We start from the raw sequence: 19,304 nt of genomic DNA on the forward strand, positions 1-19,304 counted from the left end.
TATCCAAGGCAAGTTAAAAGCGCTCCATGAGTCACGTGTAGAAATTTGTGATCGATTCACACAATTGAAAACACTCTTTAGACACTAATAAACACTTCCTCTCTCACACTTGCTGTAACAACACCACACTGTCTACTTTCCAAACTGTACAAAGCAATCTATATCAAATTCATCAAAAAACTGATCTACCACATAAAAAACTTTGAATTCTATCTGCCGTAATAATCAATGAACAAGTCCTCTTTCAAAAATTGTACAGAATTGACTACACACAGGCACTGAGATACAACGTGTTTGGATGCCTAGAACTGTCAAAAGTCATATTGGTTCAGACACTTTAAACTATACCAAAATTATTTGTCTACATTAAAAAGATCAAACAAAACAGATTCTCAATGATCACTTAACAGAACAATTTCTTCAGTTTATAAAATCGCACCAGCGTATTCAGTGCATGCATACAGTCAAATTCAGGAAATCTAAAGGTCCATTTTACTTCAGTTTAGAAGCGCTGTTTGCCAATGAAGAGACATCACTCAAAACCAAAGCAAAATATACTACAAACAAGCGTAACGATCTCAGCGATTTAAAACCTTGCAGTTACGGCAATTAATCCACTTTTTTATATTACAGCCTAAGAATATTTCATCCTACTTTATAAAAGAAATCCCTTTAATGTTTTCGGGCTGATCCGATCTGAGACCAGCACCTATGGACATAAACCTTAGCACATGAATATAATAAAAACCAAATGCACTGATGACTCAAATGAAGTAGCAAGTACTTCCCCTTTCAGTCTGTCAATACATAAACGTGATTATGGTTTACTGGTTACTTTCTGCTGTAAATACACATGTCACTTCGATGAAATGTTACCTGTTACTTCCTCATGACTCAGTTGGGTTCATCTTTCCTGACATACCAACACTCAGGCCTTTTATTAAATGCACGGTGATTTTTTTACAGGAAGACTATGGCGTCCTAACAGACACTCCGTGTCATTGTGGCTGACAGGGTTTTGGAAACATGTGGAAACATTCAGGAAAAAAAACTAATAATATGACGAAAAACTCCGGGACTCGAGTTCCGAATAAATCCATGGTGCCCTTGATCAACACGGTCGGAAATCGCGGGGTTAGGGTGAGGAAAAGTGAAAAATAACTGGTTCAAAGAAACTATAATTTGATTTTGATTAATCTAACAGTGTCAAAGAGTAGGCCTACATCAGGAAGGTTGACCCGAGCTAAATAACACCCCCGTGCAGTCAAAACCTTTGCTCATGGATTTAAACAAATAAAAAACAGACGAAAAGAAGCTTACTTTGGCTGGTTTGCTTCCAGTAGATTTATATTCGAAACTACTACTCAACATAATGAAACCAAAGAAGTACACGATTGAGAACAAGCATGAGCATTTCCTCAGTTGGAAATAAACACGGTATATTCAACGTTTCGTAAGGAAAACCTAACACATCTCTTGGAACCTTACACCGTTCCACTTGACCGGCGACTTGAACTGTGGTTTGATTTCTCTAATGTGAATCGAGGATTGATTTGTCCGCCACTTTTGCACATAGAAGTGACAACAGACGATACGCTATTGCTCTTGATTATTTTAATCGATGCTTTCGTCATTGTTGTTGCTGTCCACATTAAAAGTATCTTACCAATACTGTTGTTGGTGTTGTCCCTGTTAGTATATGTATTAAAATTCTTATTCTCTGCTGCACATTCTGACAATGTGCTGGCACTGTTTGACGTTTTATGTCTTCCATCCTTCAGACAAGAACATAGTTATCAAGTTCATCGGCCTCCCTCTTCTCGTATATTTTAACGGAGTTGGTTTCGTACAAGGCCACTTTGAATTCTCCGAAGAAACACAGTCCTTGCAGATCACACAGATTTGTACAAAATGTCTGGAGGATGTCAAAGGTTTCCACATCGTACTGCAGTATTCTGCAGCCAGTATCATACCCATTCACGGCGTACAGTAGTCCGGCGTGAACAGTTATTCGTTTGATCCCAAAGTTTCCGATGGGATAGACACTGATCCAGTTCTTGAATTTGAGCATGTCGTAACCGCCCTTTGCTCTTTTGAAGTGGTATTTTTTAATAGTATCCTTGCCGTTGCTGACAAAGACGTGCTTGGAGCCGTAAGCTGTGAGGCTCACCAGGTTGATGTCGATTCGGAACTTCTTGACGTAGGTGGTGCATGTCTCCATCATGAAGATGGACCTGTCGTTTCTTGGCCCGGCAAAGATTGTACCGACGTCATCGACAGCAATCTCAGAGGTGCTAAACTGGGAGTCGGGATCTATCTCGTTCGGGAACACCGACTTGGTCTTACCGGTCAGCACGTTAACAAAGACCAGCCCTCCTGTCTCTAGGCCAACAATGAGCAAGTCGCAGTTGGGATGGTTGGTAATACTGATGATGTTATCCTGAGACAGGTCCGAATCCTCTTTGATCGAGATGGAGGTGAAGTTTGATGAGAAGCATTGAAGACCGTATTGAGTAGCGATAACCAGTCCCCCACCTGCTGAGGGTAAGACACCTGTCACTCCTTGCAGTGTGTCCCCCGTTCCTTTGAGCTTCTTGGACAGCTTGCCCTTATATTGCCAGCGGGTCATCTCGCCTTTAAAACAAAATCCAAACAGACTAAAAATTGATAGCGAGCAATGACAAGAATGGCCTTGATGGGAAAATAATTTGATATTTTAAGTACGACACTGGGATTCAGAGTATCCTACTAATTTAAGCTGAAGTCCAGAAAATTCGACTACTGATGAATTTGATCTTCTTGATGGAACCTTACTTCACCCTATAGGGTTAATTGCCACCCACGACACTCGGTAAAAAATGAGCTGGGTAGACTGAAAGAAAATGAAACCCCTTCGAACCAGGAAACTGCTGTTGTAAGATCACGGGTAGCAATGCGCGTCCTAGGAAGTTCAGAGGGTTGGATTTGGACACATGCACTTGCAGATTCGTTTATTGGTAAAGAGGCCTTGCGTGGTAGCCAGCTTGCAGGGAAGCTCTTTTGGGCCTCAGGGAAACCTCCTTTGTGCAAACGCTGTGAAAAAACGCCCTTGCCTACAAGATGGCAGCCATGCAAACCCTCAACACAAGCGACGATTCAGGCCTACCTATGATGTCCTGGGTGTTTCCTTTGCCGCTCTCGGCATGAAGCAAGCACATTTTCTCATCACGGTTTTCTGTAGGAGAAAAATACTAATAAGCTATGGAAACCACATTTTCAAAATCACAGCCATAGCATATGCCTACCACTGGGCTAGAGCAACTCTGTTCATATGATGATCAAAGTACTTCTAATAATATTTAAAAGTGCCGTGCATTAAAGAAACAGAAATGAAGATATCACCTTCGATAATAGTCAGAGGAGATACACTCGAATGAGATTTTTCTCCTCTAAGGGGGAAAGAGATGTAAACCGTCACAATGGCATACCTTTAGTTTTGTTCATCTCGACTTCTTCAGCTGTCAACGTGGATCCTCTAGAACACCAGACCCTTGAGAAGAGGTACACTATACCGATCAAGCACACCAAGGAAACGAAGGCCAGCACGATAATGACAGCCATGAAACCCAGGTTAAGCCCACTGCTTGGTGTGGTGTTGTCATTACCAGTGTTGTCGCCTGGATCCTGGCCGTTATTAGGTTTTTTACCTTTTCCTGTGGTATGGTGATGGAGAAAAACGTCTTATGAGACATTTATGTTTGATCTTTTTAGGACAGCTGATTTTATCGACTTTGGAAGGAGAAAGAAAATTGGTCCAGCATAAAACAATTTTCCCTGACATTTCTTTGACAGGGTTGCAAAATTTCTTGCTGAAAACTGTACATTATAAATTAACGCACCTGTGACGACGACTGTTATACTTGACGATCCGTTGACAATTGTCGATGATTCATTGACTATAGCACCACCTGTTGTCGTACATTGAAAGGAGCAGGTTTCATCTTTTTCCAGTTCCAACCTGCCTAAGAAGACCCCCTGGCTGACGTTGTAGGTTGAGGTATCTTCGTCGTAGATCGACCGCTGATTAGACAAAAACCATTGTTGGGACTGGCTGGTGTTTTCAGAACAACCAATGAACGCCCAACTTAAATTGGGTTTCAAGAACGCGTCAGTAGCCCAGCAATCCAAAATGAGACGCCGAGATTCAATGACACTGCAGACATTGTCCACTAATTTGCTGCAAGACGATACCACGTGTTCCACGGGGCTCACTAGAATTGGAAATTATTAATAACTGCACCGTCAAACAAGCAAAAACAACAAAACACTAAAACCACCACTACAAAGACAACTAACACTGGTGACTGGCCAATTCCTTTATTTACATTCTGTTTGTCTTTGGTGTAAAGTTTTACTTGAGGATATGAGTTAAACCCATCTTTCATCAAGGTTGTGATAACCTGGCATGTTACATTTCAGAGTAATTGTTAGATGATGAGATGAAATCATGCATGAGATTTCAAGTATAACAGCCGACAAGGTCAGTGGGTTGACTGACTCCTAAGTCAGTCAGGGCATCGCGGGGGAGGGGGAAAGGGTCTCTCTGGAAAGGGGAAGGGAAAGAACGAAAGAAATGACGACAAAAGAGATGAGAATGGGTACAAATAACCACTTTGCTTGAAAAGAAAAAAAAAAACCTCTTCCGCTGTTAGTGATGTATCAGTTCTTTGTACTTTGCCTCAACCCACAAATTTCCCCCAGAGAAACGTGCTCCCCTTCCCCTCCAAAGAACATTTCGGCTAGGCCCATGCTGCTAGGATGAATGTGTATATGATCTACGCCTACTCCATATTGAACATACCTATAGTCACATCGACTGGGTCTTCCTGCTGCACACCATAATTCTCAATGACCACGTGACACCAATACCTGCCGGCGTCAGTCGGCTCAACGGGGTAGATGATCAAACTGAAGTCAGCCCTTAACTGGTACTTCTCACCCGCCGTGTAGTTTTTCCCGGTTCCGCTGCTGTCGTAGCGAATGAGGACAGTATTCAACGCCTCCTCCATGGTGGCTCCTTTGTACCAATGAAGAATGCTGACTTTGTCGTCTGGTTTCAGGCCAACGCAAGGGATAACGAGTGATCGTCTGCTGGTAACTGAGACACGTACATCTTGTACTTGTTCACCAGTCAACTGCGCATTGCAGGCTGTGATAAGACAGGCAAAGCACCACGTCGCCAGGGTCCACATGTTTTACAGAGCTTTCTGTTCACCTTTTAGTGTTGGAGAAAAATAGCACTTGTTGACATCTGAAAATGTTTCAGACTGAAACTCGGAAATATTCCCGTATCCGGGTATTGTTGAGTAAACAAACAGCGTTCTCTCAGTACATGCAAGTTCCGTAGTTGAGCCAATTTCTAATCTAGGAAACGGGGTCACGGGGTAGCTATGGTTACGGCAGGTTGAAGGGACTAGTACACTGTATAGGTCAGTCCCAACAAGTAAATTGCTCATTGTAGAAGCTGTACTTTTGGCCTATTCCTGCCTTATCTATGCTGAATAGGCCTACCTACCTGCCTCATAATGGGATAAGTGGCAGATTATACATGTAACATAATTGACACATTAAACCATTAAAACGGAAACATTTATAGACAATCAACAATATGTTGTAACTGCGGCATTTTAATCGAAATATTGCCATACACCATCATTTCTTCTTAGTATTTGGCCACAAACATTATAAAAGCCAATGTCCCGGTTTGTACGGTCCACGAGTGTCCTTGCATGATTGTAGACTAGAGTCCACCCACTGCACTGAGAAATGATTAATCAAACGTCTTTTTAGAGAACAGATTGAGACTGAAAATCTTGGAACACCCAACAGAAATCCTTCAGGTGTGACGAAAGTTTTAAGTTAGAAAATTAGCGCAACATACATGTATACTGAAATACATTACCTATGGGCTATAAAGTCAACCAGTGGTAGCTTCGACTCGGTCCATGCCAGTCTACAAAGGCCTACTCGGTGCATGGTACGTGTTATCATCACTGGGAAAGTACTTTAGTTCCGGAAACTATCCTCAGAGGTTAGGTATGGGACGCCTGTCTCAACAATGTCAATGTACCGCATACTTGTACGCCTTCAACACACCCCCTACTATCCTCACCCCTTCTTCTTCCGAAGGCTTTGCTGTGAACAAAGATTGCATCACTACGTACGGGTACCTAACTGCGTAAGTTATGGGCCAACATTTGGCCCTGTAAACAACAACTGTTTACTCTGAGAATTATGCACCAGACACTTTGACCTGCCAAATTAAGTTCTCCAGGACTTGACCTTCAATCTCCTCTTGTATAATGCCTGGCCTCCAGGTCCTTGCCTGATAATTGCAGTGAGCGATTTTGAAGTCCAAGTGGCGTGGTGATATGCCGATTTATGAAGTGCAGATTTTTTCCCTTGTTCATTATAAACCAAGGAAATAGAACCACCCTACACAAGGCTGGGTAACAGTGGTCTAGTCCAAAGACCTAGCATGTAAAAATTGTATCTCACAAAGCAGAAGTAATGAGGGCTGATCAATCTGGCAATTTAACAATAAGAATAGATTGTTTAAGGAACGAGCGCAAAGTGTATTGCAGTAACGCTACTTGTCACTTGATCCAACTGTGCGTTCTAATTACATGCACTTCATCTTCAAGTGTGCGTATAATATTATGATCATGCCTGCTGGCCAACTACCTGCATTTTTCTCCCAAAACGAGTTTCCTATTCCCAGTGGTCCCTGCACTAACGAGACCAAAGCACGATTTAATACTGTACACACTGGCAGCATGAGTCTTTCATCCGGATGTTATTTCCATTAGTTTATACACGTACCGTGAATGCAACCGTATGAACAAAATCAACCCGGTCAGACGAGCACTTAAAACGCTCAAGAAATTGGGGTCGTTAATGCTTTGGTAACGTTCTGCTGGTACAATAGTTATATTAATGTAAAGTACCCTGCTTGTCCATGTCAATTAAGTAGTTAGAGCACTTACATTAAACGTATTAAATACCCACACGCCTTTCTCTTGGAAGAGATGTGTAGTTGCAGATGAGCTCAGTTGCCATCAGGAGGACTTCTGATCGCCGCACGTTCATTTTAAATGTCTTGAGTGTGAAAGTCTTCTGCCGTGCACTCACCGAGAAATGTTGCTGACGATCGTTTAACAAGCTCTCCGAGTGATATATGTTACTTTGTATCATCGTCGAAGGACTTTGAAGCCGTTATGGCGAGTTCCGCCAAGGTGTACAGCGAAGGAGGTCGCGGATGGCTAATCGTTTTCTCGGCGTGCTTGACTCAGTTCATTCTGTACGGTAACCTCAAGGCGACCGGCGTACTTCTTACAAACCAAACCCTGGAATTTGAAACTAAACTATATGCCATTGGTCTGATCAACTCTCTATACTACAGCATGCAGTCTTCGCTCTGTAAGTCTTTTCATTTTCATTACTCTGAAAGAAAATTTATTTTCGGGAGAAGTATAATTAAAATGAAAGGCCCATAATATCAAATTTGGGAAAGCAGTTTGATGCAAGACACATGCTAATTATAAACCACCTGAGAAGTCAGTAAAAGAAACGAAGACATTGAACGGCATTCTGGCTCACCTGTTCGGTGTTCAGTTTATTTTTGGCCCAATATGAATTTTCTACTGATTCAGTATTGAAGGTTTCATCATTAGTCGGGGTCAGACAATCTGCTGGCTTCTACAAGACCCGACGCCTAAACCTCTTCTTGATACTTTCAACAATTTCAACTGACTTTAGGAGCCTGCACCAAAGTCTTTTCCAGCTTAAATCATGTTTCACGTTCACTGGGTGGTTTCTTAATTCCCCCAAAGAGTGGGGCCTTGATGACTCAGCAAAATGGTGGAGCAAGTTAGTCTCACAACCCTTGTTAAGATCTTGCTCCTTAATTAAGTCCTTTCGACTCGAAAACTGTGCAGTGGTTTCACTTGCAGGTTTCCTGCAAGCTACTCACTCATGCCTAATCAACCCTCATGACTCAGCAGATAATGAAGAGGTGCTCTTGAACTTTGCAACGTTAACCTCCATCTCTTGGCTGTGTTGTCATTTCTGCTTGCAACATCTGTAAAGTATTTGGTTGTTTTATTTCAGCTCCAGCGCCAGTTGCTTTATCTTACAAAGTTGGCGTTCGTATTGTCGTGGTGGTTGGCGGTTTGATGATTGGGATGGGTTTCCTGGTAGTGTCTCAGACGTTTAGTATATACATCTTCGGCTTGGCCATGATATGTCTGACTGGTAAGTCTCCGTAGTACCGAAGTGTGACGTCACTGTGAACCAGAAAGTGCAGTGCTAACGAATGGAGTACGCGCGCGTGTTGGTTCACGCGCTTATGCCTTTTACACACTAATTGTGCGCCTGACGTATTCACTTCGGTACTCGTGCCTAAACGTGCGAGGGCGCCAGTATACTGATAATTTTGTGGGAAAAGAATAGAGCAGTGCTACGATATATATGTGCCAAGTAGAGTGTTCAGAGGTGGAAGATGCGTACGTAAGGTCACAGGCCAAAGGCATTTTGCGCGATTTGTCGTTCAGGTCCATAGAGAGATGTCATGTTATCAGAGATTACCCAGTAGAAACTTTGATTCGTTTATTATTACGGGGATAATAGTGGATTTGCAGATTACTGTCACAATCATAAAATGCTCAAATGTCATTTTTATTTTATTAAATCTAATTTAATTGAAAATCTGCCAACTAGGAGAGATTTTCTCCGTCGAGCATTAAACATGATACCAGTCTACATGCTTTTTTATTACCGACTCTAGGCTTAGGATCAGCCTGCGTTAAGGAGACCACATTCGCCGAGATGGCGCTCTACTTCCATGAGAAGTACGCCTTAGCCAGCTTTGTGGCCAAACTGGGGGCACCCTTTGGAATGATGCTGTACGGTCCCTTGACACAGCTTCTGATGGATGCGGTAGGATGGAGGGGAACCTGTATGCTCCTGGGCGTCTTCAGTTTGAACATCATGGGTTGTGGCTTGTTGCTCCGTCGCTCAAAATCCCTCTCACGCCCAGAGAATCAAGCGCTCACCGTCACTGTATCTTCAAATGGATACGAGAGCTTGGATGAAACGAGAGAGGAGCCGCGATGCTGTAGTGACGTCATCAAGCAGATGGGCCTGGACGTCTTTAGGAATGGCAGATTCATCTTCCTTACTTTAATCAAGTATTTTAGCGGGTTCGGGTACTCCGGATTCGTCATCTACATGGTTCCGAACGCCTTGGCTCTTGGGCTGGAGCCCCATGAGGCTTCCTTCACAACGACCGCCTGGGGCCTCGGTAACCTCTTCGGTCTGTGCGTGACGGCTTTCGCCATCCAGAAGAAGGCCATCTCGGAGTTTGCCGTCTTGGGAATTAGCAGCGCCGTGGCCATCATCTGCTTCGCCTTGGACCCCCACATCTCTCTCTTCATCGGTCAGATTGGTGTCACTTTAATCGTGGGAGCCGCAATGGAGAGCGTCTTTCTTGTCCCTGTGATTATGACGCGATACCTGGCTACGGACGACCGTACAGTCTGCTTCTTCTATAGCTGGCAAAATTTCATCACTGGGTTGTCGTACCCATTTTCTGGTCTGGTGTCTGGTAAGCACGAAGAAATGTTTCCGGGGCAGCTAATTGCTACGTCAACAACGCAGAAATGTAGGCAGTCGCACAAAAGGTTAAATTTCGAAGAATTGTCACTTCGGGTAAAGGTTACAAAATTCTTAACACACATGCAGGACTTCCACTGCAGGCCCAATTAACTGCCTCTTCCGTAACCACATTTTCTAGATCCACAAAAAAATCTTCCTGCAATGTATATATATATATATTTGTTTGCTTTCGTATTCTTATTACTTCTGTGTTTTCTCGATTTGGAATAGGTCTGATGTTCGATAACACGGGAAGCTTCAAATCGACGTTTCTTCTGTTCAGTGCAACGATGACTATGACAGCTATCTGCAACGTGGTGTATCACATCTACACCAGCCGGTCAAAGAAAAAAGAACTGCAAAGCTGAGATGATAAATACACTCCGGTTTGCTGGAGAGTAATACCGATGCTTGCCTTATCTACATGTCAGAAAAGTATAAAGGCCGGGTTTGCATATGGCGGCCATCTTATAGGCTAGTGATATTGTTGCACAGGGTTTTCCTATAAAAAGGAGATTTCTCCATGGAATAAAACAACCGCCCTGCAACATGGCTGCCACGCAAAGCCTCTAATGAGATTTTAACAAGACGTAATGCCCAGGACGCAGACAAGCACACGGTAGTTGGCAAGCGGAAAATGCTTCTTTAAATCGTACAAATCATCCATCTTAAAATCCAGGCACTTGGCTAATTTCTAGGCAGCGCCACATTCTAATTTATATCATAAATGATATTTATACTTTTATTTGGAGGAAAGATTGTTCCGGCTTCTCCTGTTGCAAGTTGGTTCTAAAATGTTATGAGCAGAGTCTAGGAAATGCAGGCCTAGGCTGACAAACAATCCAACAGTTTTAGCTCTTTCTGTATCCCGTATAATGCACTATACTGTTTATATTCACATACAAAGTACATGTATATGACAAAAGTACATTATGGAAACCTTACAGAAAATTAACAGTTATCTAAACATGGATGGAACTCAAAGAAATGGTGATTTTTTTTATGGCTGCGCATGATTGACAGCTTATTGCTACCATTTTGCAGTAACACCATGTGTTTATTATAGAAATACCCCCACTGTGATTTGCTCATCATTGATCGAAATTTAAAGGTCTCGTATTAAAGTGACCTGTTCCTCGTCAGGAGCCTAAAAGTAAAGGTCAAATTCACCCACTTTTACTGGTCTTAATGGACACTGAAATTTCTTGCTCGTTTGAGTTGGCTTGGATTAAAATAAAAGGTGAATGGAACTCGATATGTAAAAATTTATGAACGACAGTAAATCATGCATATAGGCGTATTAATATGGACATATGCGTGTAATGATGTGTATGTTTAAACAGGTGTCGCACAAACCTCAACTACACTGCATTCATTAAACTGCGTGGTTGTCAAAATAGAGAAACAGTTCTCAGAGCATGGTTGACAAGCTTTAAAAGCAGGAAGGATAAACGAAATTGAAGACAGAAATTTAGTCAGCAATGAAAAATCTCGCTCTTGAAACTTCTGCTGAGGGATTCCATTTTAGAGGAGAATAATTTTTTCTGAACTAAAGGAAATAACGAGGTTTCGTGGGGATGGATCCTATTTGAGTATCACATCGCATTAGTGCAGTTCATCTGAATTAGGAAAATGAACATCATCCATGATCTTTCGTCTAAAACTGTATACAATGGACATGCAGTTTTCATCAGGTCGTAATGTTGACCCACACGCGTAACGAGGGCATCTTTCGGAGATATCTGAAGCCCTTCGGGGTGGTATTGTTTACATTCAACGCAATCCAGCCTTTTGGGTGAAAAAGGTCTCTTGCGCCCCATAGGCGTATCGAGTGGAAACTTGCATGCTGAATATAACACAACGGATAATTAACCAGTTAATGCACCAGCACTGAATTTGCACGTGAGCTGTCCCAAATAGCGCAGGCACCTGTTAACAACAATGAACAATGGAGAGCACGCATAACACACCCCAAGTGAGGATGCAAATCATCCGGTCATGAATGCATCACGCCGTCTTAACATGCTGCCGGCCCGCTCCATTTAAATAAAGGGGAGGCTCGATGACAACAAACCAAAAATTACATCCTCGAGGAGCAAAGGAAAGTATTATAAAGTGTTGACTTCCAAAAATGGCTTGAATTCACCTCAATGTTTTCAAAATTGACTTAACTTGTCATCAGTAATTGTCAAGAAATCAAGTCGAACTGCGTGTTCCTTTTTCCAACTGTGAGAAAAGTACCTCAAAAATCGTTCATGCCTTAAGTCCTGTGCGGGCGCGCCAAGTGGTAATATTTTGGGCTTTCCACAGTCTTTCAACATCGGGGGTGGAATTATACATCAACACGTTCAATTCGGATCCAGGTACCCTCGGGGAAAGACGTCGCTTGTTTTCCATCTGTCCTACGTATCTGAGGTCGCTTAATAGACATTGTCAGAAACGACGACTTGAACATTGTCGAGAAAATGGAGGAACTTCAGAACACCAGCCTTGTAGGCGAAGGTTTGGAGGGATCTGAAGACGTTTTGGCCGGCATCCAGTTTTCCTTAGACTCGCTCAAGGCCAACGCTGATACCTTCTTCCTCATTGTGATGGCATGTCTCATCTTCTGTAAGAACTTATATATTTTTTAAGATTTTACCCAGGAGCAAAATATGACATATGAAGTTCACAGAAGTGCATGTATAGGCCTACGCACGTTTAAAAAGAGCAAGATAATTCTCTGCAGTAGAAAGTAAATTCCGAATACGATCTTCGTCTTTTCGTGTTACAGTGAAGACAAATTAAGAAACAACTCCACTGACAATTAGAATTAATGTGTGGAAAGAGTTTCACTCACGGACATCACACGACAACCTGTGCACAACCCTATAAGACTGGTCTGAAAAATTCCAAGTATTTTCTAAGTAAATGTTTCAATATTTTCCCTGCTAAATTTAAATTTTGTGACATGGTGTCATTTTCTGATGGCGATTTAACCACTCCAAGGTAAAATTGGTGATACCCGTGTATGAAACTCTTAGCTAATCAACTCAGTAATTTATGCTGTAGTCAAGATTGCCCAGAAAAGAATACACTTACCTACTTTTCCCATTTACAGTCATGCAGTGCGGGTTTGCATTCCTGGAGGCTGGATCCGTCCGCAGCAAAAATACAACCAACATCCTGATCAAGAATGTCTTGGATGTCTGTGAGTCTGCTTAATATTCTTTTGGATATGTGTCTATGATCTCTGAAAAAGTATGCGTGCGATTGGAAGCTTCTCTAACCTTCAATATCTGTTCATGGAAACCCCGGAGTCGTTATAACAACCCCTCATGATTTGTCGATGAGAACTGGAAATCCTTCTGTGCACAACCTTGAGTAGCCTGCCAAAAACAAGTAATACATTTTGGAATGACGCTTTTATCAAAGAAAGCAATCTCAGGATGGACACTGAAAACCAAAAACTGAATGGGGTATCAACAACTACTGTATTGATTCACTAAAAACTGCGTACCTAAAACATAAGAGAATCCAATAAGTAGATGCAGCGACGGTTTTTGTCACCGAAGTCTTGTGTTGAGGTTTAGGTTTTTGTCTCTTCTTCGTCCCTACCACTGCTTTTCCACGCACAAAAAAACTTTAGGTCTGGGTGCCTTCGCCTACTGGGCTGTTGGGTACGCCTTCGCCTTCGGCCCGGGGAACGCCTTCCTTGGTCACCGCTATTTCTTCTTCGAGAACATGCCGCCAAGCCTTTACTCTCATTGGTTCTTTCACTTTGTGTTTGCTGCCACGGCTACTACCATTGTGTCTGGAGCTATGGCAGAGCGGACTGAGTTTGGCGCCTATCTCATCTACAGTTGCGTCATCACTGGTAGGATTACAGTGTTCGAATGTATTATGTAAAGGGTCTCAATGGCTCAAGCACCTGTAACGTTGGTCGACAGGTGGAACAAAAAAGGGGAACAGCGTAATCACAATCAAACAAATGGTAAAATTAAACGGAAAATGAACAAAAGTAAGGAGCAAAAAGCATGAGATGACAAAAGAATCTAAAGAAATCTTAAGAAGAAAGATCTTAAGAAAAGGTGCTGGTATTCCGTGACAAACTTAAGACAAACCCCCTTCACTTAAATGAACATCACACAATGTTTTCATGAAATTCAGGTGTGATTTATCCCATCGTAAGTCACTGGGCGTGGTCAGGTAATGGCTGGCTAGCAGCAGGACCAGGTGTTGAAGGCGTTGCATACCAGGTGAGCCATGAAAGTCCTAAAAGAAAATATACGGATTAAGGGCAAGAGTTTGACCCTATGAAAAAGAGGTCAATTACTGCAATGGCATAGCAATATTCAAGTATAGCACGCGCACTATGGTGCTGGAATTCAGAAGAGTGGTCTTTCGCTAAGGAGACAAAATTCGTATGTTACAGGTTCACTGCGTGAAGTGATGATTTGTATCACTTTGAAGAGACGCATTTGTTCAACTTGGAACTCATGATTGTGGTAATTTTAAATTCATACGGCAATGATGTTAACGTATGACGTCTCCTTTATTTTTGTGCTGGTTTTAATGGTCTGGTGTCCAAGGAGATTTGTTTTACGTCTTCGGTTTTATTTCATAATTTGGTTTGTTTGTCTAGGGAATGGTCATTAGTGAGTGATGTCTTTGATGTTATCGTAATGATTATATTTTCCAGGATTTTGCCGGTAGCGGTGTAGTGCACATGGTTGGAGGAATGGCCGCGTTGGTCGGAGCTGCCATCGTTGGTCCCCGACTCGGCCGCTTTGACAAACAAGGAAACCCCACAACCATCCCAGGCCACACTGTTCCGGTACGTCGGCTGGTACTTTTCCAAGTTTGTCACTGATGAACAGTGTTAGCAACTGAACAAATTAACTCTAACCCCCTTGGAACCACATGTATATAAAATCAAGGTGAAATCAGAGAATTAGTGAATGTTTGGATAATGCTTACCTAATACGTGTACATGTACAGTACACGTAAATGAGTTTACAATGTGATGCATGGTTCAGGATTCTGCTTTATTGCTTTTAATAGTTTGTCAAGTTAACAGCGGTGGAAAGATACTTAAGTGCAAAGACAGCTCTTCCACAAAAATTTGCTTTCTAAGGGATCCAGCAACACTAATCGACTTAAAGGAAATATGAGTGCAGAGTTTTCCCATCAAGTTCCGTCAAAGGAGAGGGGAAGTTGATGATTCAGTGGGTTTGTATCAAGATTTCTAAGAAACATTGGTCAGATTTAATAGTGCTTCGTTCTTATTTTTGCAGCTTGCAGCTTTGGGAGGGTTTATCCTCTTCTTCGGCTTCTTTGCCTTCAATGGCGGCTCCCAAGCTAGTATCTCTCAGCCGGGTGATGGGGAGGTGGTTGCTGTCTCCATTGTCAACACCATCATCAGCGGGGGTCACGCTGCACTAGTTGCCATGGTGATCAAGAAACTTAAAGGCTTTAATGGTCAGTGGAGCCTGCTCATCACCATCAACGGAGCACTCACTGGAATGGTGAGACAGTTGAAATGACCCAATCTGGTCCCTGTAAGACTTGGTCAGCAAGCTGATGTATCTCAAAAGAATCATCCTAGATACCTTGGAAGGTTGCATAACAACAGATTGAGGAGAGAGAATGGTGTAAATGTCGCTGGAGTCATGAGGCCATTTAAGAGACTTACCTCCAGTTGTAAAATAGTTGGCGTCGGCTTGTTTTCTGTTCACCAGTGTTGTATTCAAGTCTATCACGATTCCCTTCACAAGTCCCTTCACAAGTCCAGTCACAAGTCCCTTCACAAGGCCAGTCGACAAGTAACAGGGTGAGCATTAATAAAGGAATGCTTTTGTCACAGTTCATTTGAATAGCTTGTGAATTGGCTCGAGACAGAATGGCTTGTGATGGACTCGAGTACAACACTGCTGTTCACACTGCTATTTTCCGACACAAATTTATCTTCAGTTGCGCAGCACCAGGCCATCTTAGGCAGTCTCAGTATCATCTAGCTGCTTACTTTCTCAGAATTGCTGCTTACTACTCATGTTTCTCTGATTGTGGACCTCCACCCTGTTTTTCTTACAGGTGGCTATTTGTGCCGGATGCAATGTTTTGGCACCGTGGGGTGCTGCCGTCGTCGGTATTGTGTCGGGCGCTGTGTACGTTTTGTGGAGTTGGCTAGTCTGCAAGCTCCGAATTGATGACCCACTTGATGCCGTGGCAGGTATGACACCTCCCTGACAGATTCACGGTCCTAAAATAAATCTTTCTGGATACAATCCATTAGTTATGGGAGCAAACCTCGGCCCCTCTTGCTTAAGCTACCCCCCCCCCGAGACAATCACTTAGCCTTTCTCATGGGTGCTCTTTGGGTCAATTTTCAGTTCATCTTGGCGGAGGATTGTGGGGAGTATTTTCAGTTCCAATCCTCGGATTTGAAACGGGTGTAGTCTTCGCTTGGAACCAGGTGGCATTCATGGTAAGTTTAGCCTCCATTTCACAACATCATTGGTAGTCAGCTTCACTGCACCACACGTTCAGTTGAAAATGTACATGTTGCAAACAAAAAGAGTGCAAGCTTGTCCCCACCAGTAGTCGAACATACCGGTAACTATTATAAAATGGCATCTACATGTATCTGCAAATCGTCTCACCAAGTAGCCCAAGTGGTCGATCGCTGGTTGTTGAGAGGGCTGCATGCAGACAGTGAAGGGTAATCGTGATTTTTGGATTTACTTTGCAGAATCTTGGATGGAACGCCCTGGGTGCAGTGGCCATTATCTGCTGGACAGGAATCCTGTCTGCCATCTTGTTTGGACTGATGAGGCTCCTTGGTGTCCTTCGCGTATCATCCGAAATTGAGGAGAAAGGTATTTAATGCTACTTCTGTAACTGCTCAAACATACACCCTCTTATCTCCAAAGAGTTCCACAGCATTATAATCACTTGTTGATTTGGGCGGCGATCCGCCAAATCATCAGGACGTGTCAACCTGCGCCCACCTGCAGGCAAAAAACCCCATGCCTCTTTCCTGTTATGTCAAATATAAATCGAATTTCCTGATTGTTTGTGTTTAAGCATCGAACACGAGAGGGATATAAACATGTTGTCCACGAATTCTAGTCTTGTCGGAATGTCTGTTACTTGCAGGACTCGATATCGCCAAGCATGGCGAGTCAGCTTATCCACTCTCGAGCTATGGACACGGCTGGTCGAGTGAGGCCAACCTCATTGAGGTCAGAGTTGATGGGAAGGGGAGTGCGGCAGATCTCACGGATTCCAGTTCAGCTTCAAGTAAGTTGTCCACGAAAGAGTGAAATTGTTTTATTCCAGGGTTACAGGGACGGGTGACAAATTCAGCAGGGTGAGGTGATTCTTGCTGTTTTTCGCGGTGGCAATAAGCACGGTGGGGGCTTTTTGTGGTAGCCATCTTGCAGGGCAGTTGTTTTGTTCCACGTAAAGCCGTGCATTTCCGACACAATCGAACCCCAAGCTCCGGAGCGGTTCCCCCCCGGGGGGGGCGGAAGAGCCGATTGTGCGAGGACCGATTTCCGGCACGTTATACAGTCGATCACAAATAAAAAGAGCACTTTTAATGTCACATTTATAACGAGGACAATTCTAGGTCCCATGTCTTTGTTTTTCATTACTGATAATATAAGGTAAGTTTAAGTAACTATTATAAAAAGGTACTTTGTAAAGTCCCCAGGACCTTGTAAGAGTGTTCCACTGTATTGCAAAATAACTGTGCGCTTGGTGATTATTATTCGCATCAACTTTGTTTTTGTTTTCTACTTTCAGGTAACGCTAAAGATGGTTGCCATGGTATTCTGCCAGCACAGGTTTATCAAATCTCACAGACAGAATCCAGTGGTCAAGCAACGGTTGGAGAGTCGGCAAACATTTAACAACTCAACTTTAGCTGTTGTTATAGTTAATCTCCTTGCAAATTGCAATAATGCTTGAGTAATGCACATGTGTCAGTCCAGATGTTGATCATTGTCCTAATATTTACCATTTGAAACGAAGCGAGATTGTAGTGTATTCATGCCCAGTCGGTTTTAAAATCTAAGCTTTTACTAAGCAGTGTCATTAAAGCTTGCTTTTCAACTTTAATGTATGCCTGTAAAATAGCTTTAATGAAAACTCTGGATCCTTGTTTACTAGGGTAAAAGCTATTACATAAATTTGGTTTATAACATTTTTGTGCTTCATGTTTGATGTTTTGGCACCCGTTTTCGTTTTGACTCTGTGAATTGCCTTAAAGTAATTATGTTGCTTTATGTTACAAAGAAAATTAACAGCTTTACGGGTAATTTGTGAAGCTATAAACGAGTGCATGCATACGTTTAGTAGCGTGCTTCACTTTTGTGTCTTCCTGACAAATATACAGGCAGATCTTTTCCAACGATCTCAAATGAACTGAGTTTTTTGTTTTTATTAATGTGGGAGTACAATTTGTTATTGTTCGACATTTTGGTCTGTTGGCGATGTTTTAATGAGACAAAGCAAATTTTGCACCATTGTTGCTGTATTATGATAAAATAAGTGAATGTAATTCTTGGTAATAAATCTGACACCTTTAAACTAGATTGACCGTTTGTTGTCGAACTTGCTCATTGGGCACAAGTCTCATGTAGGCCTGTATTTAATTCAAAACGGAGCTAGCCGCACTTTGGTACATTGGAATTAGTCGAGCTAACTCCACTGCACTGACTGGACTTGCCAAGACTTTGTCAAAAATGGAATCCCTTATGGCCTATTTTGAAATGCGCTTTAAATTTGAAAACGTAAACATCGAAGCAAGAAATAGTTCATTTTAAAGCTAGACCAGCCACAGTAAAATGCTTATGATGAACCTACCTTAGATATGGTCCGTATGTTCGTTTGCCTTTCATCTTTCTGCGCTGCTCTGACTTTTGAGATCTCGTTTTCGTGTCCACGCCAAGCGATGCATGACTCGAGTTGCTCAACCACTGTCAACATCATGAGCATGCCTGTCATTCTTCAGCCTGTCAGCTTTCCCAGCGTGTCGAGTTTGCAGATAGGGGTGATTTTTTTTCGAGAATTACGATATTTTGACGTTTTTATCAAGCACGTATTCCATCAATGATGTACGGTCTAAGCACACTTCTCTGAAGAGAATTTACAACTGTCTAGGACTTCAGATTCAGTGAATGATCAACGCGCAGGTCGGGGGAGGCCTAGCCTGTGAAGTTTTTAAGTTTGAACCTATCAATTGTACGGCGGGCCTCAGGATCAACACTTCAATTATACTTATTAATTAGTTCATGTCCATGCGTTAACTCCAAACGTACAATTTGTAAACTAGCATTAGGTGATTATTCACGATCATGAACAACAAAAAAGAACTGCCAATGAGTGGGGCCCCACTCGTCGCCATTTAATTTTTATTTTTTTATTATTATTTTAGCCTAGGGCCCACATCTAAGGATTGGAAGACCCCCCTAAAAAATTAGGCACCTTGATTTGTGTGTACAACTAAGGACAAAACAACGACATTAAATAGATTCACCAATGACGACAACATCCCAAACGCCTTCCAGCAACTTCCTTGATCCGCCCTTCACCGATACCATGGAGGTACATACCTTTACCTCCGA

The 19,304-nt window shown here is 42.5% G+C and overlaps 3 protein-coding genes and 1 long non-coding RNA gene across 5 annotated transcripts; 2 read left to right on the plus strand and 2 right to left on the minus strand.

Annotated features, from left to right (window-relative positions):
- Positions 1 to 90: 90 nt before the first annotated feature.
- Positions 91 to 7,297, minus strand: LOC110974978 (uncharacterized). 2 transcript variants are annotated; one of them, XM_087130444.1, is made up of 7 exons: positions 7,048 to 7,297; positions 5,942 to 6,174; positions 4,841 to 5,254; positions 3,879 to 4,250; positions 3,468 to 3,692; positions 3,146 to 3,214; positions 91 to 2,634 (listed from the first exon to the last, which is right to left on the minus strand). In XM_087130444.1, the coding sequence occupies exons 3-7, from the start codon at positions 5,229 to 5,231 to the stop codon at positions 1,778 to 1,780; spliced, it is 1,914 nt and encodes a 637-aa protein (XP_086986570.1). In that variant the 5' UTR covers positions 5,232 to 5,254; positions 5,942 to 6,174; positions 7,048 to 7,297; the 3' UTR covers positions 91 to 1,777. The 2 variants fall into 2 exon arrangements, with proteins under 2 accessions (XP_086986570.1, XP_022082662.2); XM_022226970.2 differs by lacking the exon at positions 7,048 to 7,297 and having other exon boundaries at positions 5,942 to 7,041.
- LOC110974983 (monocarboxylate transporter 12-like) lies at positions 7,257 to 11,215 on the plus strand. The gene is made up of 4 exons (XM_022226982.2): positions 7,257 to 7,458; positions 8,149 to 8,292; positions 8,825 to 9,643; positions 9,925 to 11,215. The coding sequence occupies exons 1-4, from the start codon at positions 7,257 to 7,259 to the stop codon at positions 10,059 to 10,061; spliced, it is 1,302 nt and encodes a 433-aa protein (XP_022082674.1). The 3' UTR covers positions 10,062 to 11,215.
- A 788-nt stretch (positions 11,216 to 12,003) lies between these two features.
- LOC147795931 (uncharacterized) lies at positions 12,004 to 18,869 on the minus strand. The gene is made up of 3 exons (XR_015423465.1): positions 18,544 to 18,869; positions 13,193 to 13,603; positions 12,004 to 13,061 (listed from the first exon to the last, which is right to left on the minus strand). It is a non-coding gene; the product is annotated as an uncharacterized LOC147795931 (long non-coding RNA).
- LOC110974982 (putative ammonium transporter 1) lies at positions 12,159 to 18,272 on the plus strand. Its single transcript, XM_022226980.2, has 11 exons — positions 12,159 to 12,303; positions 12,794 to 12,883; positions 13,322 to 13,549; positions 13,843 to 13,931; positions 14,375 to 14,509; positions 14,970 to 15,200; positions 15,766 to 15,904; positions 16,065 to 16,159; positions 16,424 to 16,550; positions 16,831 to 16,974; positions 17,482 to 18,272. Exons 1-11 carry the CDS (start codon positions 12,159 to 12,161, stop codon positions 17,586 to 17,588), a joined length of 1,530 nt encoding a protein of 509 aa, XP_022082672.2. The 3' UTR covers positions 17,589 to 18,272.
- Positions 18,870 to 19,304: the final 435 nt, after the last annotated feature.

The sequence above is a fragment of the Acanthaster planci genome, linkage group LG20 (genome assembly GCF_054643075.1).
Source record: "Acanthaster planci isolate LZ-2023a linkage group LG20, COTS_SCS, whole genome shotgun sequence".
In the NCBI taxonomy this organism is placed as follows: Eukaryota; Metazoa; Echinodermata; class Asteroidea; order Valvatida; family Acanthasteridae; genus Acanthaster; species Acanthaster planci.